General features: G+C 36.9%; 1 protein-coding gene across 4 annotated transcripts in view; it reads left to right on the forward strand.

Moving 5' to 3' along the window:
* The window catches only part of LOC124156126 (collagen alpha-3(IX) chain-like), a 677,324-nt gene extending 652,745 nt beyond the window's left edge, over positions 1-24,579 (forward strand). For 3 of the 4 annotated variants that reach the window (XM_046530462.1, XM_046530464.1, XM_046530465.1), the window contains 15 exons: positions 269-373; positions 839-985; positions 1,571-1,732; positions 2,143-2,317; positions 2,946-3,097; positions 3,709-3,969; positions 5,557-5,610; positions 5,724-5,840; positions 6,221-6,427; positions 7,888-8,034; positions 8,831-8,885; positions 11,150-11,251; positions 16,048-16,215; positions 18,807-18,875; positions 22,389-24,579. In XM_046530462.1, coding sequence (XP_046386418.1) covers positions 269-373; positions 839-985; positions 1,571-1,732; positions 2,143-2,317; positions 2,946-3,097; positions 3,709-3,969; positions 5,557-5,610; positions 5,724-5,840; positions 6,221-6,427; positions 7,888-8,034; positions 8,831-8,885; positions 11,150-11,251; positions 16,048-16,215; positions 18,807-18,875; positions 22,389-22,519 — 2,052 coding nt within the window. In that variant the 3' untranslated portion in view covers positions 22,520-24,579. Of the gene's footprint in view, positions 1-268; positions 374-838; positions 986-1,570; positions 1,733-2,142; positions 2,318-2,945; positions 3,098-3,708; positions 3,970-5,556; positions 5,611-5,723; positions 5,841-6,220; positions 6,428-7,887; positions 8,035-8,830; positions 8,886-11,149; positions 11,252-11,801; positions 11,904-16,047; positions 16,216-18,806; positions 18,876-22,388 lie in introns of all 4 variants that reach the window. The other variant, XM_046530463.1, reaches the window with a different exon arrangement.
* The last annotated feature ends 1,124 nt before the right edge of the window (positions 24,580-25,703 follow it).

Here is a 25,703-nt window from a genome sequence, read left to right on the forward strand (position 1 = left end):
TCTTTGGTGCTACTGTTGCCAAATTGCTAAATTACAAAGCAAAATAGACATCGTGCTTGTCTTTTCGTTCACATGAGTATGGGGGACCCCCATATTACCCTTTTTATTGATTGAGAAGATTAATATAAGTCCTATGAAAAGCGCTTAAGTTTCTTTCATGGATGCCCCCAAATAATTTTCCATGAGAAATATGTGGAAGAAAAGGAAAACATTACTCAGATATGAGATTCTAGATAACATTAACCTCTAACTCTATTGCTTTTCAAAGGGCTTTCCGGGTTCACCTGGTGTGGCTGGACCAAGAGGTCTCCCTGGTCCACTAGGACCTTCTGGACCTGAAGGAAGGGGCCTTCCTGGGCAAAAGGGAGAAAGGGTAAGTTCCAATTAATGCAATTAATTTTTTATACAATTTACAATTATCTGTCTATTTGCATTAATCCATCAACCCTTTCAGTGTGATCATGAACAGAGATTGATCTACATGTTTTTGTTTGATGTCTCAATGGTCAACTTCAGTACTTGTTATGTAAAATTCTTTTAAGCATTGGCAGTAGTGGCTTCTAAAAATGTAAATTTGTTATAGGAACTCGTAAAATTTTTTACTTTTTTATTATTTTTTTTTAATTAATTGATTGGCACTATTTTTTGCATATAAAGTTAGATCTTGATAAGAACTGGCAGTAATATCTTTTTTAATTGCTTTCTTTGTATTATTCCATGCATTAATAAATTTTCTATTTGTTTACACACATAAGGAATAAATATAATTTCATGGCATGATATTTTGGAGGACAACTCTAATTTTAATACATCATGAATGGTTTCTTGATTGAAACAGGGTAGCATTGGCTTATCAGGACTTCCAGGAGAGAAAGGAGAGCCAGGATCTCCAGGGCCTGTGGGACCAAGAGGCCCTCCTGGAGAAATACGTCAAATTGAAGGGGCGTCTGGGAGTTTGGGCGTTATTGGACCACCTGGACCAATGGTGAGCGATTTTGTGGTTGAACCTTATAGGCACTTATTGAAAATTATAATTATTCAAAATGTTATATTATCTGTTGCTGCTTCATCACATTCATTGCAAATGCCTATGAAGATTGGCTTGGTTATTTATCAAGTGATTTCTTTTAATTTTAGTTTTTGGGCCAAATTCTCTAGTTAGACCCTAAAGGTTATTGAGGGTTATGGTTTAGCCTAAATATGGTCTTATTGAGAAACTTAATTCCTCGAAAAAAATGTCTGAAACAATACTGAGGATAATATGAAGCATGGGTGAAATTTTTGGGAATTTTCAATCTTTATTTCACCGTATTCTTGGAAGTATGAATCAAGTGGATAATATCCTGGTATTTTTTATGCATTTGTGTATAAAAATTACCTTGATTTTTTTCACAGTGGTGGACTAATGGTATGTTAACGTACCACTCTGGCTTGTAAAATCATATTTTTCCTATTCAATTGTCAAGTATGATGCCGGGTATTTATGATATACATATATCACTCATTGGGAATATTTCTGCTGACTTTACATCTTTGTAATCATGTGTGAATGTTTGTACCTCTGTTACAGGGTCCAGAGGGACCAGAAGGACCTCCTGGGCCAAGGGGTCCAATTGGAGACACGGGTCTTTCAGGTGAACCAGGAAGGGATGGCATTCCAGGAGAGAGAGGACTGAAGGGAGACAGGGGGGAGCCAGGATCTCAAGGGCTTAGAGGTCTCCCTGGTTTAACGGTATGAACAAACTAGGATTACACTTGTAATACATTCAACTCTTTCATTGCAGCACCTTATACAGGTTTTTGCCTTTAGCTGGGAATGAAAAATTTCATACAGTAATGATTCATTAGACATCAATGGAGATCATTCCACTGTGAAAAGCAAGTTTATTTTCCAGCATAATATAGATCTAATGCAACATGGAATGCGATGATTAATTACAAATATATTTATACAAACCATTTAAATGCACACCTAACGTAGGTGTTTCTCCCTTTCCTTTACTGAATTTTAAAGTTTAAAAATCTATAATATGATAGCACTCATATTTAGGCAGCACTAATGGCTAATTTTTGTGTAAAAATTAGTTGATGACTTTAGTGTCTTTTGTGGTCCAAATTAAATAGATTATAATTTTCTCCCAGGGTCCTCCTGGTCCCCCTGGACGTCCTGGTGCTCAAGAAGCAGGGGAGACTGTTCCTGGGGCTATTGGACCCCCTGGCATCCCTGGTGAACCAGGGATACCAGGCGCAGCAGGGCCAAAGGGAAGCAAAGGATCTCAGGGTGACAGGGGGGAGATTGGGCCTCGAGGTGACAAAGGTAAGTCTTGTTAAAAATTCTTAATAAACATTGACTCAAGAGAGTATTAAGAGTGGAAAGTAAGTTGCCCTGAATGGTATAATAACTGCTATGTCTCACAAAATTGTTGTTACCCTTTTAGGTTTCCAAATTTTATCAGAGATACCAATTTGTTCAAAAATTACATTCCTTCTTATTTCGATCATCATATTTCCATGCACCATTGGTATCTGAATGCTATGATTTGACATCTTAATTTCTTTCAGAATTCTCCAAGTTATTTCCTAAGTCCAGGGTCAGATCAATGTTGTTTTTTTGGGGTTTGTGATTCATTGCTCACTACCACATCTTGGTGGTATACAATTACACACAGCAATAGTGCATCTCATGTCTGTTATTCGTAGACAAGTGAAATTTAGTTATTCAAAAATTATTCTTGAACATATGTTTTCTAAGCTGGTGAAATAAAATCTTACATGGAAGAAGCACTGTAAAAAATATGTACCATCTTTTCAATTTGTCCAGCAATTACAAGGGTAGGGGTAGGGTGGCTGCTCCACCTCCCCATTAATCCACCTCTGCCTCAGTCATGGAAAGCCACCTATACTGTGGTAAACTGGTTCATTATATCTATAATTTCTTCCAAAAGGGGACCGTGGTGAATCTGGGCGCAATGGCATTGATGGCTTGAGAGGGTCACAAGGTCGTGATGGAGCTGTTGGACCAATTGGCCCGAAGGGAGAACCTGGCTTCCCTGGGGTGCCTGGCCTCATTGGATCTCCTGGACTTGTTGGACTTCCTGTGAGCATTGTGAAATAATATCTTTGGGCATGAGTATTAGAAGTTGAACTCTCAAGTGTTTCATTAATATGCTCACACATACCTATGAGTCACTACAATAGTCTGTTATATTTTATAAGATTAAAGCATCACCAAAAGAATGTACAGTGTGGAATTATATTCAATTCAATGACCTAGATATGTAATGATGCCTCTTATTTACTTTTCCTTTTTTGAGTATGTGAAAAAGTACATATTTGCCACTATTTTGATTAGGAAGAAGTCTGTACTTGATTGGCTTTGAAAACTTGATTCTCTTTTTCCATTCAATCACTTTAATAGCAGCTGAGGACTCAAGTTTCTATTTAGGATACTTCATATTTAGAAACTTGTTACCTTTATCTGCATATATTTGGTAACAAGGGTGACTTGGCTAAAACTTTTGAAGGATGGTAATTTCAGCATGAATGATAACTCAGGTGATACATTTAGTAAGAAAAAGACCATTTTTATCACTTGTTTTATAATTTTGCCTAAAATGTATCTTCATATTTTTACTCTAGCCTGATTTTTATTCCTCCATTCTTTTCTGCATGAATTAAATACAAATTTCCATTCTTCCTTGTGCTCAGGGAGCAGCTGGTCCTCCTGGAATACCTGGCCCAGCTGGACAGAAAGGAGACCAAGGAGAACCTGGACAGCCTGGTTTACCAGGAGCCGTGGCTCAAGCAGGCGAACCAGGGGCTGCAGGCCCTCCAGGCCCAATGGGACCTCAGGGGGAGGATGGCGAGAGGGGTGAGAAGGGAGATAGGGGCAGCCCAGGAGTCATGGGACCACCAGGGCCCGTAGGGTTGCCTGGAACTCAAGGGCTTCAAGGGGAGGAAGGAGAAGTGGTATGATATAGACTTTCTGTCATCATTTTTTAGTTAAAATTATGCTTCAATAACCTTAATTTTTTACACAAGTGGCAGTCAAGTGGTTTTTTAAAAATGCTTTTTTTAAGCAATAACTTGGAATGTGCTTGTTATTTTAGCTTACAGTAAAACCTTTCTATGACTGCCATTGCATGTATCTACAGAAAATTGTAGGATTTCTCTTCCTTTTAGGGAAATCTTTCCTTTCTGTACAAACAGTAAAGTATGGTTTTGCTACTAGTGGGCCCTCCCGCCCCAATAATGGCATTGGGATTCCCTATCCCCTCCCTTCCATCCCTGTCCTCTCCGTGGAGGCATCATTGGGCTCTCATGGCAGTGGCACCTCCCATACTTTTTTCCTTCCACAATTCTTCCCCTTCCGAGGTACACAGGTGAAAATCAAAGGCTTATAGATCCTGCCCTCAGGATAGTAACCCCTCAAGCCAACCCAGGGTCTTTATTTCACCTGTTACTGCTGGTTTCAGAAAAACATGGCAGTTTGGAGGGGTGCCCACTTAATAATTATTACATTTAAAAATGGCATTTACAAGATTAATTCATTAAAAAGAGATATGTGTTTACTTTATTCATTTCATTAGGTTATAAGGCAGATTAACAGCTGCTTTCTGATAAATCTTCCCAAGTATCTTTTTTTCATTAGCTATACCCGACCAATTAAACCCGGTATTTAAATTTTTTCCATATAATTTTGGAGCCATTCAGTGAAAGCCTAGTCTAGTTTTTGAAAAGTTGGCCTCTCCTTGATACAAGGGTCTGAAGATTTCATGAAACCATGGAAAGGATGACTGTGATGATACTTGATATATGGAGGAGGCGACCGACAGCTTAGGTCATTTGCGCCATGACGGAAGGGTATGGAAGGAAGGGTGGAGAGAAACCTGACGTCGGCATTAGCCTGCTCTTAACGAAAGGCTCCAAGGGGGCCACGGCTTAACGTCCCATCCGACGGACGGAGTGTTGCGCTTGAAATGTCCTCCACACAACATTGAAGCAGGGATCGGGCAGTCTCTGAAGACTCTCTGCCACTGCCGGGATTTGAACCCGAGCACGCCGGGTGGGAAGCCAACACTCTAGCCACCACGCCAACCCGATCCCCCAAAGATGACTGTAAAATCTCTAATGGCCCTTTGTTCATGACCCCCAGTCAAGCATAGAAAAACATTCTTCCCACATTCACTAAAAAGAATATTTTAAAATGTTCTTGTGTAGGGAGTGGAGTAGCAGTAGGATGGAAGTAGCAGTACCATTAGGCAATGGCCAAGTGACTAATGAGGAGAATATATGGCCACTATGTAGGTGGCAATTTTATATCATGATAGTGGGGAAAATTATTCCATTCTGAGAAAAATACAGCCATATTAGGGGTTATCAATAAATAGAGCGGGCAATTTTGAGGAATTTTACTGTATTTCGGAGAAATCATTTTTTTTTTTCAAAATAATGTAATGCATGTCTAGAGTGAATTGACGTTGACATAATGCCATTATTTTGTTTATTAAAAGTGGAAATATTTTTATTCAGAGTGTCATGGTTGTTGTATTGCAGGGACCACCAGGACCTCGAGGGGAACCAGGGCCAAGAGGACATGAAGGACCACAGGTAAGACAATCTTCTGTTATATGTACTTCCAAATTTTGAGCCTTTGTCTGAATAAAAATTGAACATATCAGTGTATTTTGGCTCTTATCTACTGCGACTATCTTATTTCAAAGGGAAACCATGGAAAGTCAGGTCAACCAGGCATTCCTGGGAAAACAGGATCAAAAGGGGAGCCTGGAGAGAGAGGAGAATCTGGTTCATCAGGCCCAAGGGGTCTTCCAGGCCCTATGGTGAGATCCTTATTTTCATGAATCATGGCATGCAAGCAGCTCCAAATACCAGTCAAGTTAAAGAAAAAACTTGTCTCCACTCAACTATGTTTTTGGTAACAAGTCGAGAAAATGGCTTGTAAAAGAACTGTGCCTAGAATTTGGAAAATATGTTCAATAAATTTTTAAATGTGCCAGTTATGTTTGTACTTTTATCTGTAATTTTTGTGATTGCTTGGAAAAATTTCTCTCTGAGAGAAATCAAGATAAATTCCACAGGCATGTATAAATGATAATGAATCCCAATCTAAAAAATTGATTTTCCCCATAAATATTGTATGCTTTGTGTGAAATTATTTTTTTTGTGCACAGCTAATTTGATGCTTGCTCCTATGCTTTAGGGTCCACCCGGAGTGTCTGGAACACCTGGTCCCCCCGGTCTCCCCGGCTTTGTGGGCAAGCCAGGACCACCAGGGCCTCCTGGTCCTCCAGGGCCACCTGGAGACTCAGGGTCCATGACATCTCCAGCTGGAAACAACATTTATTGGGATGGAGTTGGGGCCCCAGGTGTGGCTGGTCCAAGGGGGCTTTCAGGGCCATCAGGACTGGTAAGACACAGTATTCTTATTTTAATCCTCTTGATTCTGAGATATATTCTTACACTTGGGAGGGCAATCTTTAAGTGCATGAAAGCCAGTTTTTCAAGTTTTGTATTCTGTAAGGGTACATGTTTTTTCATGAGATGTTTTCAAAGTAAATATTTCATGTACAAAATTCAATTCATTAAATTATATTCTCAATGTGAGAATACCCTCTATCTAAATTATTTTAATAATGAATGACTAATAACTATGCTGACCGCTAGAAATTATTTTTAGGGCAGCATGTGGCTTTTAAGTTGCCAAACTCTGTTTTATTAACTTAAAAATTCTACAGCACTTTTATACCTGCATAGAACCCTTAAAACTGGTAGGTATATGAATCCTAAATTACGGGATTTCAAAATTCCAATAGGGTGGTTTCCTATTATTTTTTTATTGCCTAAATCGAAAGATTATTACTCCTGGAGTACGTTCATGCTTTTAGATTTTTAAATGATGATATCTATTTTTCGCGATTAAATGAAAAGTGAAAATTTTCTAGTGCACGAAAACACGACGCGTAAGTATGAATGCCGGGAAATCTCTCCGCTTGACGTATTTCTGGTTCCCGTTGCCGCCCTGCAAGGTGACCTTGAGGCGAGGCTTAGCGCTGATATGACGCAGGCTGCTAGCGGGTAGCCTAGTACCCTGCTGGCTGGTAGCGCTTGGCTTAAATAAGGATTATTAATAACTTATCAAACGAGGAAAACTTTCCGACCTTAGCCAGTTTTAATAAGTGATTGTTAAGAGATGTTTCCCTGAGCTCTGCGCCTCATGCATGCATTGGTAACCTCATACGATGTATAACTCCTATCTTCTCCTATAGAAACTAGGTCCCTAGGTGACGTCATGTGGAGTGGCATCACATGGGCGCCAATCTGGCCCTTTTCAAATGAGGATAAAAATGGACCATTGCCATTCGTCTAATCCGGTATTTCTAAAACAAAATAATTTGTATATTATGAATACACTAATGGTGGGTAACGAATCACAATCAATGCCTTTCGTTTTCTTTGATGAAGGAAACCACCCTATTCATGATTTGATTTAAACTCGAATCCCTATATTTGATGCAATTTGACCAAATACTCAAATCCCTGCTCTATTTTCTATAGGATGTTCTACCGGTATACATGTTTCTGTTCCTATGGTTTGGACCATTATAAATTAATCAAATATGTATTTACCATTCTATACGGTGAGCTTATTGTCTTTATTAATGATGAAATATCTCCCAGATTTCATCTTTTAAATGTTTTCGTGATTCTCCACTCACAAAATGTATTATTTCATTGAAACCCAGCCATGAGTTGAAAGTGAGGTCCTAAACTCAGCTGGAAAGAAATTCATTTAATGAATATTTAAGGATAAAATACAAATTTAAGTTCTGTAGTGAATAAAACTAATGTGGATTTGATGAAATCCAGCCAGGTGAGCGGGGAGCAGCAGGTGATAGAGGGCCTGAGGGACCCCCAGGCCCTCCAGGAATGCCGGGCAAGGATGGACCATCTGGACTCCCAGGTCCACCAGGTCAGAGAGGTCAGCCAGGAATGCATGGAATGCCAGGACCGCCTGTAAGTATTACAAACTCTTTGCTCATTGACCTGTATACAATTGTATCTAGTTACAGGTAAATGAATACTGATGTATAAATTAAAATAAAATCACAAAAGTTTTTCCCTCAGAAAAAGTTCATGAAGCCTGTTGAAATTGCTGATATTTACAATGTAAATGATGAATTTTCTACTTATTTAATGGATAATGAATGTTATATGTACTAGCATAATGTGAAAAATCCAAATCTATGAAAAATCTGCGTTTAAAAAAAGCTTGAGTCATCCATGTAATTAATATAGGGGATAAACAGTTTTGCAGTTAGATGAGGATAAGGGCATTCATTCCTGCATCTGTTTGAAGTCATATAGTTTTCTTGGTCAAGGATGTATGACCTAACCAGAGAAGCTGCAAGTGTCAGCTGTTTTTTGACAGCTTTTTTGTGTAATCATTAACAGCAGCAGTAGCAATAATTTAATCCTAAGCAAACAATTTGTTTCCAAATTTCTTAATAGCTCTGTTTATAAGATTAAAAAGGTTATCTTATTCATTTATGTATATGCTTACAAGCTTCATTGAGGCATTGGACTCTTGAACTTCTATCTGAAACAGATATTTTAACTTGCTCGTCAGAAATGAATGCAGTAAGAGAAGCCCAATTTTTTCTCATAACATGGAGCACTAATTAGTGTGGCCTAAATATTAGTTTCTCTTCTATATTATACTTTAATAATTATGTGTTGAGTATATTTTTTCTATCCTGTCAGCATAAACAAAATGTACAAATACTCTGAAATGATTGTATTTATTTTATAGGGAAGATCGTTTACTGAAGCAGAGCTTCGTGATATCTGCGCTGCTGTTCTAAGAGGTATAAAAACTATAATTATTGCTCAACTTTTAAATATTTATGAATTACTCAGCTCTCCTGCTACTTATAATGTGGTTTGCTGCAAAGAAAACAAACCAAAGGGTCCATTCTCTTAAGGTGATGCTTCTGAGTTGACCAATATTGTAGCCATCATTGCTACTTATGTGACCCAGTGACACTGCTGCAAAATGGGCCTCTTGCATCTCCAATTCTAATAATATTCTGCTACAACTTGGAAGCATCTCTTGTGATGGCACTCTTTTCATTTTTTTGTTCATTTATGGCTATATCTGTAGCTTGTGAGTCTTGGAGTAGTCTAATTAAATATTCAGAGAACTTTCCAATTCACTCTTATGTAAAATCATTGATTGATCATGGCAGATGAGACATATGATCAGCCTTTGTTGTCATTTTGTAAAAGGAATACCCAAGACTTGCTGGTTATCTACCCATATATATGTGGTATAAATGATACCTAGTATTAATGCTGGGGAGCAGTGTTCTCTTATTTTTTCCACCATATAATTGTGATAACCAAATATATATACTTACATATGTACATAAAAACATAGTGGTGAGCTGATGATCACTGTAGAGAATAGAAGTTCATATAGCATTTCTTCAGGTACTTCATTTTTGCCAATTTAGAAATGATGAAGTAATTTCTTAACTCACTAAGTGGTAATTTTTTCTATCTAATGAAAGTGAGTATTTTTAATCTAATGGTCGACTTTAGTCATTATTGCAAAGAAGTAGATTGTGTTGTTTAAAGTGGGATAATCATCTCCAGCAGAAAAGTTAGCATATGAAATAGTACTTCTGAAATGAAGGTAGTTTTTGCTATTTCTGCCAAATCTTTAAGCACTTAAATAGGTTTGCCTATATCTTGAATGGTCATGAGCCTCAAGATGTATGGAAAAAATCTACTGTTTGAAGGTTTCGAATTAATTGCTGCATTCGAATTAATTGTGCTTTTATTGAAATTTGTTGAACTTTTAAAAATTAATATGAAAAAATATACTAATTTGTGTATGGAGTATTTGAAATATAATTCTCCAGGTGCTAATTCTGCATAGCAGTGGCGTACCAAGGGGGAGGTCCTACCCCTCCCACCCCCTCAAATAAAAAAACCCAATTACTTTCCTTCATAAAAGAAATAAAATATGTACCTATTGAAAAATCATGAATTTACAAAAGATTTCTTCTGGAAAAGAATGGTGTGGCTTTGTGTAGTATGTTTGGTAACTGCTGATTATCAGCATGGCCCAGTCAAACTACCATGCTATGGTGCTTTTTAGAGTGCACCCACACATTCTTGATCGCATTTGCCAATCAAGTGTATGTGCATGAGACTGGGCTCGAGTATATGGGTGGTTGAAACCCCCAAAATCAATTAATATTGAGAAACATGGACTTCAAAAGTTTTAGTAGCTTGATATCATGATACATATTTAATTTTTTAGGAACCAGATATTGATTTTTGAAAGTTGGTGATATATTATTGTATAACTAAGAAAACCTGGTTTTAAAAAGTGGGCTTGATTTATTACTGGGTCCTACTGCATATTGGGTCAGTTTTTTCATTGCTCCCAACATTTTTATCAGGCCTGATATTTATCATCCTAATATTACTTATCCTTATAGCCAATTATCTCTACAAAAAATTATTGTAATCTTGTATTGAATTTTTAATATCGCCCAGGCCTATTTCGAACTAATTTCTGCATGTCTTGGGGATTGAGTGTACCCCTCCAAAGAAAACCTCTCCCCACGGAAAACATTTATTACTACGGCCATGCAGATCTGTGTAAAAAAAATGGTGCACCTAGAGGGTTAAATTTTGATGGGATCATTTTCTCTTACCTTAAACGGCTAAGTAATTGGCAATCATGAAGTAAAAAAATAGATTCAAAATTACATCCAGCAAATTTACTTTTAAACCTTCATCGTTAATGAGAATAAGTGAGAGAAAATGATCCTGGTATACTTGTGATAGAATTGCTTGTTTCAGTCTAATTTGTTTTATTAAAATTTATCAAAGTATTGTAGTTTTAAGTCTTAACATCATTAGTGATAATATTTCAGCAAATGCATCTTTTTCATGTTCAATTCACCATCTTTCTCTTACATGTTTGATATTTCTCTCTACATTTATCCTCTTACCTGTCACTTTCTCCCTTCTCAATTGCTAAATAAACCTTTTTCAAATGAATTGTCAACACATCATGTGTGCACCACCCCATCAAATTGATTGGCTGATGCAGACCAACTGAGTGAGCTGACAGCCACGCTGGTGGGACCGCCAGGACCCCCTGGCAGGGGGAAAATAGGCAGACCAGGGCCACCAGGCCAACAGGGACCACCAGGTTTGATGCCTTGCCACTAATAGTGTATTTTAAAGGGCTCCCAAAATCTATGGGAGGAGGAGCACTATTTTAAAATAGAGAAAACTGTACAAAAACTTGTAAAGGAATCAAAGGAGCAACTAAGGGCAGTAAGCAGCCAACTACTACCTAACTGGTCCTTTGAAGTGTAACCTCCCATCAATCCTTGGCAGGCATCACATTCTCTTAATCTCTGACTCTTCTTCCTGAACATTCTTCTTTTATAATCTGCTCAATTTCTCATTCACACAAACACCACATCTCTACATCATAAGTTATAAAATTAATAATATTTTTTTACGATTATCAATAAGTCCTAACTAATTTACTCCAACTATGGCATCATAGTTCAACTTGGAGCTTCAAGCTCTTTATATGCATCTTTAACAATATTGATATGTTGTCCTATCATTGTCTCCCACCTGTTAACCCTGCCTTCCCCCTGGGCCATAATTGCCTCGAAACCCACTGATTATTTCCTTTGTTTACCTTCTACCTGGATCCCACCACCCATTATACCCCATGACTACAGAAAGAAAGGACGACCTCATCAATGGCCTTCGTGGGCCACCAGGCCCGCCAGGCATCACCAGACAAGGTCGGATGGGTCATGCCGGGGTCACAGGCATCCCAGGTAGCACGCTCTCTTCGCAACCTGAGCACTTAACTCTCTTCCAAGCCCTTGTGTGGTACCAACCATTCAAGTTTGCATTCAAATGAGCATTATACATAACATTCAATCCCAAAACATTTCCTGAGTAAATGTATCACAGGCATACAATCATGAGAGTGTATAAGTAGTCTGCTAAAATGCATGCAGCATTGCTTGGAAAGGAAAATTATTCACTAATCAAAATTTTAAATAGGAAATTTAAATGTATTACTTGCTGATGCTTAAATTGAGGTGTGGACCAGATTATCCAAATTTTTTAGTATAACTTCTGCATATTTCCATATTTTATGGGCAAGAGTTACAGACATGTTGCATAGGGTGTCTTTCAACCTCAAGTTTTTCTGCAGATTTTTCATAAAAAATCATTTTCCATCGCCTTACTTCCAGCTTTAGAAATATACTCTCACTGAAATATTTGCTGAATATATCATCCCTACAATATAAATTGGTGTGAATGAATGGGAATAGAAGAAATGGATCAATCTACTGATACCTAGAGGAAAAGTTCATCTGGATTAAGAATAAATATTTATCCCCTGTCAATCACCGTCAGTAAGAGCTAACAGAAGTACTAACAGGTGCAATTGGAGGCAGGCATATAGCCAGGGGGAGTCTTTGGGGAGGGAGGGGGAGTCAGACCCTTTACTTTTTGGTATTGCTATATTTCATAATTCCAGCCTAAAACCTACAATTACTTTAACTTTCAGCATTATGCAATAAAATATATGTATTACTGTAGTATGGTTTGAATGGTAATGTAACGTAAGGTTTTCCGAATTGTGACTTGAAATCAAAATATTACTATAGGCAACCCGCATACCACCCAAGCTCCCCAAAACAAATGTCTGCTTTGTGCTTGATGGTAGGATAGGGAAAGGAGAATCAGATGGATTAGGAAAGAAAGTTTTTACTTCCCTAGCCCAACAAACATTGTTTTAAGATTGTTAGATAGTGTCTGAAACCTACTGTATTTACACGTGAAAGCCACAACCTTATGTATCCCACGCATTCCAATTTTTGGGCGGGCTCGTGAGGGAAAAAAAACTTCCTAATGCTTTTTAGGTGCAGTTCTATATAGGTAATCATGATTTGTTGCTAAATCAATAAGTTTACATTTCCATGATTAATAAGATCAAATAATGTAATAGGTGGATTGGGTTGGTGTGGTGGCTAGAGTGTTGGGTTAGGCTTTTAACAGTAGGCTTCCTACCCCGTGAGCTCGGGTTCAAATCCCGGTGGTGGCAGAGAATTTTCAGAGATTGCCCGATCCCTGCTTGAATGTTGTGTGGAGGACATTTCAAGGACAACACTCTGTCCTTCGGATGGGACGTTAAGCCGTGGTTTCCTTGGCACCTTTCGTCAAGAGCAGGTAAATACCGATGCCGGGTTTCTCTATATCCTTCCTTACCTACGCTTTCCTCATGGCGCAAATGACCTAAGCTGTCAGTTGCCTCCTTCAAAATACAAATACAATATAATGTCATAATGTAATTCCTGCGAAGGTTTCCTAGTTTGAATGCTAAACTCTGGAGAAATAAACGATAAGAATTTGAGGGAAAATGGAACGCGGCTTACATTAAAATTTGGAGGATCGTGTAAACAGCGCACCCCCATTTTTTCACCGGCATTTCCAAAAATGGTACGTAGCTTCTTAGGGTAAATACAGTACTTGTCTTTACGCAGATTCATTGCATTCTACCATGAGACCATGGAAAATAGTGAACAGCTTCCATCAAAATATGACCTCAATCCATTCCTGATCAGTACTATACTACTCATTCAATCCTTTTTTGAAAATTTTGGTCAGTAATTAGTGGGCTTTTTCAAAAAACTATACATCATTCATGCTTAGTAAAACTTCTTTGTAGCCTTTGTCTTTTTTGTGACTGGAACTACTTATATGTTCACATGATGTGTCTGATGGTTAATAAATTAAAATGAACCATATTAATCAAGTATTCACTGCCCAATTATTTTTATTTTTTGATGAGAGGGGTATTATCAGTTCATCTTTTGCAATTTATCTGAAGGGCATGACATTAGCCTCAGACAGAACTACAATGGTAATGTTGCCCTGTGATTTTTTTCATGCAATGTAAATCAAAGTCTTAATTATACCCAGGAATAAAAGCAGTAAATGGCACCATATTTTATACAGATGCCTCAAACTTTAGTGCTTAAATAATTCCATAAAACTTTCCTAAAATTTCTGGGTGATGTCACTCACAAGGTGGACTGATTGCTTTTTCTCAGTTTCTTAAATTTTGATGTCACATGTTGCCAGAATTATGTTGTTTTCATTTATTTATTTCATTAACTGTGCATTTGTTTTTGCTCTTTTGGCTTGACATAGTGGTGACCTTCTGCCATTCTGAATTACATGCTTTCTAGTATCACCAACACTGTATGCAAAAGTTAAATAATACCTGTTAAAGTGACTAATCTATTTTTTTAATGACGTGAGTCTACTCCCCGCCATTTTGTGTCATACTATCCATGTTTCTATGCACACTTAACATATTACCTACCTGGATAACATGATATGTACCTACATGAAAAATTTTAAATAAAATATGGTCTTCTCTATTTTCAGTAATTAGTTGGCTGTCTTGGCTTTTCCTCCATCATCTATTTATCATTAGTGCTGGCATGCTGCAAAAATTTGGGTAGTTTTTTATCGGTAGTAGCTTTTCCATCAAAACACTTAACTTTCCCAACAGCCCAAGAGCAGGGAATTTTCAATGGTGCAAAAATAACCACGGATAATCAGAAGAAATGGTCATGGTCTGAAACAGAGATTGTTAACATTCTTTATATAATGGAGACTTCAATTGATTTTTTGTGGAAACACACACATCTTATCATCCATTATTACACTGTTATTATTACTTTTTAAATTGAAGTAGGGCGTTTACTCTCTTCTCACATAAACTATTCATCCATGATCCTTACTTTTAATATAAACAAAAGCTTCGACATATTCTCTTTAACCTACAAAACATCTGTGATTAATGCCTTCAATGTTCTTTATAAAGGCTTGCTGAGGTGATGGAATCAAGTAGTTTCTTACAGACTAATGTAAAGGTGAGGTTAGTAACTCCAAATAATTAATGTAGCATGGCCAGATTATTGCCTTAAGCATTGCCATAACTTTCTTAGCTGCCCCTACCATTAACAATAATCCTATTTATTATTCCTATGTGTGATCCAACTCCTGAGAATATTCTCAAATGTATGCTCCCAAATTGATCAATTTTTTAATACTGTGTTTCATATGAATTTTGTGAGTAGAAGTTCTAAATGTATTAGATATAAGTAAAAACTTAATTTTATATGAGTTTACTCTAAAAATTGATCTTATATCACTGGATTATAATATTTGTTGTTGGTGCCACAGGGCATATACCTATTTATATTTTATTCTTTGCATTTCTCTTCTTTCATTACTGCATATCATTGAAAAGAATAATGTGTATGCTTATTTCTTCACATTGTTAAATTTTATTTTATCAGTCAGATATTCCAGAAGGATACTTGAAAAATTTAACATCATAGTATGTGGCTACTATGTTATTAAATGTGATTTTTCTATTAACTTTTTACTGATTGAAATATTTTTAGTTCCCTGTAATGAATTCTTAAAAATCAAGAGCATTGTATGCCAAATCATATTTCAAAATTACTGTCTCAGCCAGAACAATGTGTATATTCTATGTCTCCAAATGACATAACCTATTTCTGATAGAACTCATCACATTCAATTTCTAACGGGAACTTATGTTTAGCATATACATAACTAGCAATTGTTGAAGATCAGTGTATGTACCACATAATATTGGTCAGTGTTGTGTTATTCACAGTTGCTTTTAAAGTAGGAGAAAATAATGAGGTGTAACCATACATATAAACTTGGAAAAGAATACATTTCATCCAAATATAATATAGATACATTCAATTTAGCTGAGTTTCCTTTTTTTGATCCTCATATGTCAAGTATTAGATACATTTTGCTGGCTGGGGAGTAATAACAAATATGTGCTACTCTAATCTTTTGCAATGTGACTCTGACAGACCTTTGACACAACATTTTTGTTTGGTGTGCCAGGTGACACTGGATCCCCAGGCCTTCCCGGTGAGAGGGGTTTCATGGGACTTCCTGGCGTAGCGGGACCAGCAGGGCCTCCAGGATCAAGAGGAGAGAGAGGAGATAAGGGTGACCGAGGTCCAGAGGGTGTCGGGATTGAAGGCCCTGTGGGCCCCAGGGGGTTACCAGGTGAAGTTCTTGGCTTATGTAAATAAAATACCTGTATGCCCCAGTTGGCACTTGTGCACATAGATAATGTATTTGTATTCTGTGGATGCCCTCCCTCTTGAGAAATATGATATTTCATACCACGAAGAATTTGCCATTGGGATTGAATGTTAAACGAGTAGAGGTCCGTGAAAGTGGTTTTATTTTTTGCTAAAATTCGTTTTAAAACCATGTCATTTCGGTGTTATAGAAAATCTTGGCAGTGTAATTATAATGCTACAATTTTTCCACGTTTATAGGCGTTTTATTATTTTATGGTACACGTTTCATGAATACTTATACTTTTATTAAGCATTTTACATAACATTTAACACAATTTTGATTGCACAAAATTTCTGATAAAACTAAATGAAGGATATGGTTCAAGTTATATTGGTTCAAGGTGTATGAATGGTTCAAGTGTGTAGTCTCGGCAAATGGGATTGGCAAATGGCAAATCCCCACTACCCTATATGTGTAGGTATACTTCGAGAGCCATTCCAGAATTTTTGGATTGTCAAGTTTCTCTACACAAAAGAAATCCTTTAAAAATACTTCAGTAGTGGCAACAACAAGCTCCCCCTTCTCTTTCTTTGACTGAGTGACTGTGTGTTTAAATGATAGCTGTCGTTTTGTGGGTCCCCTTTCTTTTGCACATTTATGTGTATCGCTATTGTTGTCCTTTAACAACGTGTCACATCTTTCAAATTCAATTCTTTTATCGCAAACTTTGCACAGTTATGCTCTGTATTTCATATAAAATCCATCAGAGCTGAATTCATTTGCCCAGGTATGAATGGTATCACTAGCTTTTGGCATATTAAAATTCCTTTCCTTCTTTTGAAAATACCACAATTAAAAAAAAGGCCAACAGCAAAACACAAATTATCACGAAGGTGTTTTCAAACTGAGTGCTGGGTAGCTACAGTACAACCACAGTACGTACTATGTATATAACTTACAAATTGGCCGAAATGTTTCATGTCGTGGGTTCCCTTTTGATACCCTTAGGTAGAACAGCAACTAGATACAACAAAATCGCTTAGTTTTGATTACAGCTGTTGCCAATCGGTCGGGAAAGGCAGTGTAAGAAGCACACATAACTAAAAATAATCGGATTAAAAGAAAGTTGAAAAATTATTTCCCATTCATCAATCCTGAAACGTGTAGAATGAGACGCTTTCTCACCTGAAGAATCAGATATTGGATTTGGCCAATGTCAAAATGATTTTTTTTGCATTGAAGCTCAGTGGAGAGCCGAATATCAGATGATCTGTCCGCTAATAAGGAGAACCCCTTCTCATCCTATCCTTTCTGTTCCGTCCTTCCCTTCCCCCAACTGCTAGCGCTTGGTGCTTTCAAATAACCATACGTGTCTACAGATGTATGTATTTAAACGAATCGAATCGCGCAGCTGACTGGCACAGCTGGCACAGCACCGTGAAATTCAGGCTGCTTTCAGACGAGACAGCTCTCTGCCACCCTGTGGGCCGTGCCTTGAACAGCGTTCCCAGCCAGCGTCCGTTTTTCAGTCAACAGATTTGTTACATTAAACTCACACTCAAGGTTTTCCTGCGACAAGTTATCCAATAGCGCGGTCTAATGCATTGCGATGAGTCACCGGAATTACTGCTCGGCATTAACACGTGCCAGGTGCGTGGGCTTGTACTTCCGCTCTTCTGCGGCCGCGTTAAATTTCTTTCAGCACTTTTAATTCATAATATCTAATTCTTCAGGTGAGAAAGCGCCTCATTCTAAATATTTCAGGATTGATACATGGGAATCGAAGAGAGAGGCTGTGATAAATTTAACGGCGAATTCTGGCGGAAAAATCACTATGGTGCGCGATATTATGCAGATATGCACGAGACTTAACAAGCCAATTGACCTTGGAATCGTAATGAGGTAGAACAAATGAACGTCGGCAGCTTTGAACAATGAAGGCTTAGGCTTTAATAGATTATGACTCATTAGATGTGATTTTTTCGGTAATTCACCTAAAATCACAAAAAATGCAAAATTTCGTTTTTATTTACCGATTTCGCATTATTTCGCGATATCACATCTCGCAAATTTTAAAGACCTCTATAAGTGAGTCAATTAATGCTTAAATTCTTGAAGCTGGTAATCATAAGTGCAGAGACATTAATCACTGTCGAAAATTAAATTCTAGTATATCTAGGACTTAAATACACCAGTGTTAGTGTATCTAGATCTTAAATAAATAGTATATATGCCACATACATTGTAGTATTTCTACCACTACACAGCTACAAATTATTTAAGGCTCCTTGTTTTTAAACCTCCAATTTTTGTATAAAATCATTGCGTGCAGTTTTTAATGCAATAATCAGGTCCAAACACCATTCTAACAGTCAAAAAAATCATTTTCATAATCAAGTCATAAAAATTGTGCTGAAGATAAAAAAGAAGAGTAATACTCAGGAAAGAGCTCAAAAATGTTGAAGTTATTTTAGTATTTAAGGCCAGCTAAATTTCTAAAGTATATGTACTCAGTTATTATAGAATTTTCAATTTTTGTGACTAATATGATGAACTTTAATCACCTACAGGACCAACCGGACCTGCTGGAATAGGAATGCCAGGAAGACCAGGTGACCGAGGGGAGCCAGGTCGACCAGGTATGGTTCACGATAGCAGTTAGGGAGATTCAATCATTAGGCATTGAGTTTAATTATGATAAACATCATTCTCATAGGAAAAGAGGTTCCTTATTAAAATGCAGTGGATATCATTTTCATGAAAATATGCAAAAATGCCCATCTATTTGCAGTCCATCTCTGAAAAATTTGGGCTCTGCATTTTTTTTTGTTTTTGCAAAAGAATTTGAAAGTCTAAATTTTTTCATGAATGGGGAACTTGCATGAATTTTTTTTATTTCATAGGCGGACAGAAAATTATTTTCTGAATACAACAAAGAAAACCGCATGTAAATCTGAGTTTTCCTTCGCGAGATATTTAATGATAAATATTACGAATTTTAAAGCGCGGGAAAAACTCCCTCACCCCCCAAGCCACTGCCGACGAAGCCTCGATGACGTCAAAGGTGCCTAAACACCACGCGAAGCTATTGTTGTGATTGTTTGAAATAGTTGCCAGCAGTTGTGAGAGCTTCGTTTGTTAGACGTGTTGAATATTTTATATTTAAAGATAAATATCCGACGATAGAGGCTTGGAAGCCCTCGTATTTTGCATTATTTATAATATTAATATCTGAGTAAGGGCATAAAATATAAAACTGGAGCAGTTAAACCAAAAATTTGATAATACCTAAATAACATCGTTGTAGGAGTCTGAGCCACGGCCATTGGAAAGGGGATACGTTAATTGTAAGTTGATGTTATCGACGGCATATCATTCATTTAAGTATGTAATTAGAACGATTTTGATGTTTACTAATGTCCGCTTAGCTTTTATATACAATAACTTCATCCGTTTATTCGTAGGTACCGGAGAATTCGTCGTTTAGGACTGTCTGTGCTTGTATTATGAGGTGAATTCCAGTCAATGCAACTTTTGCTCGCTGATTGGAGACATCTAGGAACATTTTTGTGCCAAAATAGTGTTATTTTCAACGTGACATCTCCCGTTAAGCTACTGCTAATAATCACAGTGCCAGTGGTTGTAATGCACAAAGTTTGACAAGGTTGAAAAATATCGGCCATGAGTTATCAGTGTTCCATCGTGATTGAATTGTAAAAAGTGCTACTACGCTATCGATAAATGTCTAACAGTAGTGTAAAAATTGTCAGTGGCGTGCTAATCTCCGTTGTTCACCGTAGATATGTCATTTCACGATCACGCTATTGAAATAAAAACTGTGTGTGAAGTTTGTTATTCCATTATTTCAACGAATAGTAGTGAGAAATGTCACCTGTGTCACTTGTGCTGGATAATTTAAGGGTTTAAATCAGTGAATAAATAGTTGTATTCATCATAACGAGTTCTGTTATTGTAAGTTGTACGTGATGAATATAAGAATGTGATAGTGACATCCAGTTTTTGATAAGAGTATTTGCCTATTTCCCACTATATTATTATGGTATATGCTAGTATATTGTTTATGGATTTACCTATATTATTGAAATAGGTTGTAGCTTGTGTGTGTGTTGGCAGCGGAACCGATTCGCGATCTCACATGTGGATTGTGTGCAGACTGTTTTGCTGTGAATTCGTACCGTAGGGCGGATAGGACTACCTTCTCCGTTAATCCGGCGTTGCCAAATTCAGCACAGCACAGCTTACTCTAATGTTAACAGCACAGCTTACGATCGTTATCCTCCAGTATTACAAGTTTCTTTTACAACTCGATTTGCCGCCGACGTATAGCAATAATTTGTCTTAACAAATTCCATGAGGGTCGTGGCATCAATTTTTGGTGTCCTAAAAAAAGGCTGGTGTCCTAACACCCCATGCCACACGCCTTTTAGGCGGCTTGCGGGGTATTATGTAGACGTAGATGAATTTCAGGTGTACTATTCGAACGAGTGGCAACGTTATCATCCATTTTTCTGATAACCAAAACACACGAAGTGAAACGCTTGTACTTCATCATCCCGATGCCGCATTATTAATATCCCAAGTAATAATCTAGGCACAATAGCAATAGGAAAACTTTCCCAAGAATAACAGAACAAAATAAAGTGACGATGAGCGGCTAAATACTCCCTCAAAACAAATTTTACACCATGCGCTCAGCGTATTTCCCTACTCCCTACGGTTGTTTAGGCACCTATGACGTCACGCCTGGCCTCGGCAACGCTCGGGTGTCTTCGCGCAGTGGTCGGCTCAGAGAAATTTTTCTCGATTTTAAATGCAATTTTTTTATTTCTTTTGATGTTGAATGGAGAAACTGAAGGTATTTTTGCGAGCTAATGTATCCATTTGACTTATTCAAAATAGTTTTTAGAGCAATCTACGACCCATGCAAGTTCCTCATTCTCCCATCATCCTTGTCAGTGAGCTAAAAAAATATAGAGTACAGTTTGAACTAACCTGGGAGAGGGCGTACAGCAAATTGTAATGTTAAAAGATCATGTGGGGTGTCATCAACACCCCAAAGAAAATATTTTTTTTTCTATACTTGGAATGATTAAGTTATTGTGTGTACTTTATAAAATAGGTCCACTGAATTAGATTGACACTAAATATTAACTTTTACACTATTACCTTAAAATTGATAATGGGAGAAATTTATTCAACGGAAGTTTTCTCAAATGGGAGAAATTTATTCAACGGAAGTACATACATTATTTGACATTTGGCAACATATTTGATGTTAACTTTACAACTTTGGGTTTCAAGGCATGAAATATCTTATTAAACATGCAGAATGTAATGTTCTATGTGCTAAAAGAGATAGAAAATAATTAGATCTCATGAAAGGAAAAAGCTGATGGGAAGTCCCATAGCATGGAAGGGGAATTTGGAAGGGCACGTAGGGTGTAGGTGATACCCCAGGACACTTTAATTTGTTCTGATCCTGAAGCGGAATGAAAATTTTATGGGATACTGGAAAAAAACATTCTCACAAAATGTCAGTGGGGTAGATTGGGTGGGGGTATTGGGAAGTTGACATTCAAGGCAAAAGCCAGAATTTTTTTGAGGCTTAAACATGATGAGGGAATCTACTTTGGAGAAGTTTTTGAGGAGGGGAAAGGAGGTCTCTCTTGAAGGGATAACCTTCGACCACATCTACCAATTATTTAAGGATCATTCGAGCTGCTCAACTCCCTCCCCCATTCCTTATAGCCTTGATAGCATGGCCCTGAGCCTCCAAATTTCTGGGTGTAGCCATACATAGGAAGTGTGCCATGCAATATATGAGTTAGAGATAAAAATAAAAGTTTAGCACCAAACCATATGAAGTATTTATTGAATAATAAGCCAGTTAATGCTATACAAATATTATTGAAATCAAAATATGTTAGTGTAAATAAAATTGCTCTTCCGTTAGCTTTAATGTATAACAAATGTTTACTTAAATATGTATCGACCAATTCTTCTTTATATTCAATGTTGCCTAGTTTTCTTTGTTGGAAGCTGACTAGCTGCTATTATTTAAAAAAAAGTGATTTTAGGATGTGCCATGATAGAACCCCCTTAAATTGTGCTTCCCTTCATTCTCTCTACAGGATTGCCGGGAACACGTGGTCCCCCAGGGCCTCATGGACAACCAGGATTCTGCGAATTCTGCAATTACCCTGGAGCAAGCTTAGTCCAATCCGGATCATCTAGATCTGGAGGAAATCACAAAGGCCCGTGAAGAGCCATTAAGTCATAAACTCTCTATAAGCCCACGCTATGCGCCTCAATTCCGTAAAAGCAGTGACTCCAAAACATGACAATGTAGGGCCTACATGCTTGGTGGTGACAACATGAGTGGCGCTTGATCAAAGACTTGACTCAAATATTGCTTGTTTGGGTTCAAAGATAGGACAACACGTTTTTGGTGTTGCAGCATATAATATTAAGACAGCTGTTTGTGATGTCTTTTCTTAGCCTGATGATGGAGAACCAAAGTTTTATAGAACTGCACAAAATGGTTTTTGAAAAATTTGATCCAAGATTAATTTTTAAGCTGACTGAACTCCAGAGGATAAAACATTAGCATTGGACTGATGAGCTCAGAGGATTGCATGCGGTTAGGATTGGTGAAATCTATAATGATGATTACATGAAATTTTATGCCAAACAACAAAAAATTTAGCCTTGCCAAATCGTCAAGGATAATTATGATGCTTTCAAAACAATCTTCATTAGGCCCCTCGTAGTTGACATATTTTTCTTTCCAAATACCGTATTTGTTTGTTTAAAAATTTATGTTTGAATGATGTATGAATTAAAATACAATATATACCTATATAGAATTAGTATAAATTTAACTTTATGGTACTTCTATAAGAAAAGTAACCATACACACTCCATGAAGCACACAAGAAAATTTTAAGTGGCAATGATGAATCTTCAGCACTTCTTATATTTTTAGAGTAACTTGCATCATCCCTAGTCCTCTGTCTTGTAAATGAATGAAACTTTTGGATTGTAGAAGGATGGAAATTGGATTCAGGTGTATTTGTGCATCATACTAATTTTAAAACTAAATAGAGGAGACTTTCAAAAAGTATCATCTATTTCTCATGAAAACTTGAATCCTAATGATTTTTATGATGCGCTATTTCTTGCTCTTTAGTTTAGAAAATATTTCTGAAAATATGTGCATGCAGAGATAATGAATCATTGCACAAAGCACTCTACCCACTGCCCTCCATGGATGGTGAGGAAACTTGCCTTCCATAGGATAGTTTCTAAGTTAATGTAATATACCCAGAGTCATTATGTTAATTTGGAAATGCATGAGTAATATTTACACATGATGCTTTTTTTAAACTGATTATTATGTAAATTCATTTGAGTGCTTTGCACTAAAATGATATGCAGCTAACACCTAGCAGTCAAGTCATTTTGCATTGGTTTTGAAAAGCCATGCTTGTTGTTTATGTTAAAGTTATTCATTAAAAATAATGCTGCCAAACACAAATCTCTACTTGAAAATAGTGGTTAATGTCATAAAATTGGACATGTTCTATTTATTGTAACAAAATGTGTAATTTTTGTTCCTCAATAACCAATGGAATTAATTTTGGCAAATTAAATATATTTTTAATACTACACATCATTTCAAGGGAATCAATCATTTTGATTAAAATAAGTTGGTTTTGTGTATACTTGATAGTATACAGGGATAAATGAGAAATGTGTGTAAATATAAATGCTGTTGGACCTTTGGATAGACAAGGGGCTACTAGCTCAGTTTATACAAATTAAATGTGTATGGTAGCTAAATACTGATGAATTGCTGCTGAAGCAATGCTGATACCTATATTTTTTCCTTGTAGTTCATGTAATTATAGTCAGCCCTATATCAATACTAATAATTGGATTTACTCTTTCTGCTTAGGCAGCAAAGATTTTCCTCAAAATCCTCCTTCAAGTGCTGAAATTAGCAAGGGCACATAATAATTTTGTTTATTAACTTTGAATGACAATTTTCAGAAGAGCAGTTTGGAAATTGTGGGAGAAAAATATTCTATCGCAATGTTCCCTTTCCCAAAAAAATAAACTTCAAAACAGTCTCCCATTTTTCACAACTGCTTGTTCTTTGCAGAAATTTACAAAGCATGTGTACATAATAGCATTTTCACTTAAAGCAGATGACTATCCCATTGAACTGACAGATACATAACATTAAGGAAGATTGGTTTCATATAGTCTTTATTTAGAGACATTTCTTTTCTGAGAAATAAATTATTTTTTAATACATTACTCGATGTATGTAGTTTTATTTTTTGTTTTTGCAGCTTATCTTCAAGAACCATTAATGGCAATCTTCAATCATTGGCTAATACTGACAAAGATTCTTGAATGTGCTTTGTTTTAACTACATTGTCATAATTTCTTATGATGCTAGATGGGCATCAATTTCATCATCATATAGAGCCATGAAACAACATCTGCTGAATTTATACCTAATAAATTTTCGTCGCAGTAATGTATTTAATTTTCCCCTCTTAGTTTCATTACCAATCAAACTGCATATTAGGGTGGTTTCCTATTATTTTTTTGTTGCCTAAATCGAAAGGTTATTACTCCTGGAGTACGTAATTCACTCTTTTAGATTTTTTAAAGACATTATCTATTTTTTGTGGTTAAATGAAAAGTGAAAATTTTCAAACCCACGAAAACGCGACGGCTAAGTAGGAATGATGGGAAAAGTCCGTGTGACGTATTTCTGGTTCCCGCTGCCGCCCTGTGAATTGACCTTGAGGCGAGGCTTGAGCGTTGATACGACGCAGGCTGCTAGCAGGTAGCAGAGTACCCTGCTAGCAGGTAGCGCTTGGCTTAAATATGGAATATTACTACCTTATCAAACAAAGGAAACTTTCCGACATTAGACAATTTTAATAAGTGATTATTAAAAAATATAGAGATGTTTCCCTGAGCTCTGTGACTCATGCATGCATAGGTAATCTCAGACGATGTAAAACTCTTATCCTCTCGTGTAGAAACTAGGTCCCTGTGAGGTCATGTGGAGTGGAATCCCATGGGGGCCAATCTGGCCTTTTTCAAATGAGATTAAAATTGACCAGTGCCATTCGTCTAAACTGGGATTTCTAAAACCAAATAATTTGTACATTATGAATACACTACTGGTGGGTAAGGAATCACAATCAATGCCTTTCGTTTTCTTTGATGAAGGAAACTACCCTATTGGGTGGTTGTGTGCCCTAATAGGTATGGTACTAAAACTACAGAGATAGAGTACTGAAAATAAATTTAAAGAGTACTAAAACAATTAGTGAGTCTGTGCTTCAAGTCTTGGTAAAAACTGATGATGTAAATTTTTCAAGAGCATATACCAGGGAGGGGCATATGAAAAGTAAGGTCTC

The sequence above is a fragment of the Ischnura elegans genome, chromosome 3 (genome assembly GCF_921293095.1).
Source record: "Ischnura elegans chromosome 3, ioIscEleg1.1, whole genome shotgun sequence".
Lineage (NCBI taxonomy): Eukaryota > Metazoa > Arthropoda > Insecta > Odonata > Coenagrionidae > Ischnura > Ischnura elegans.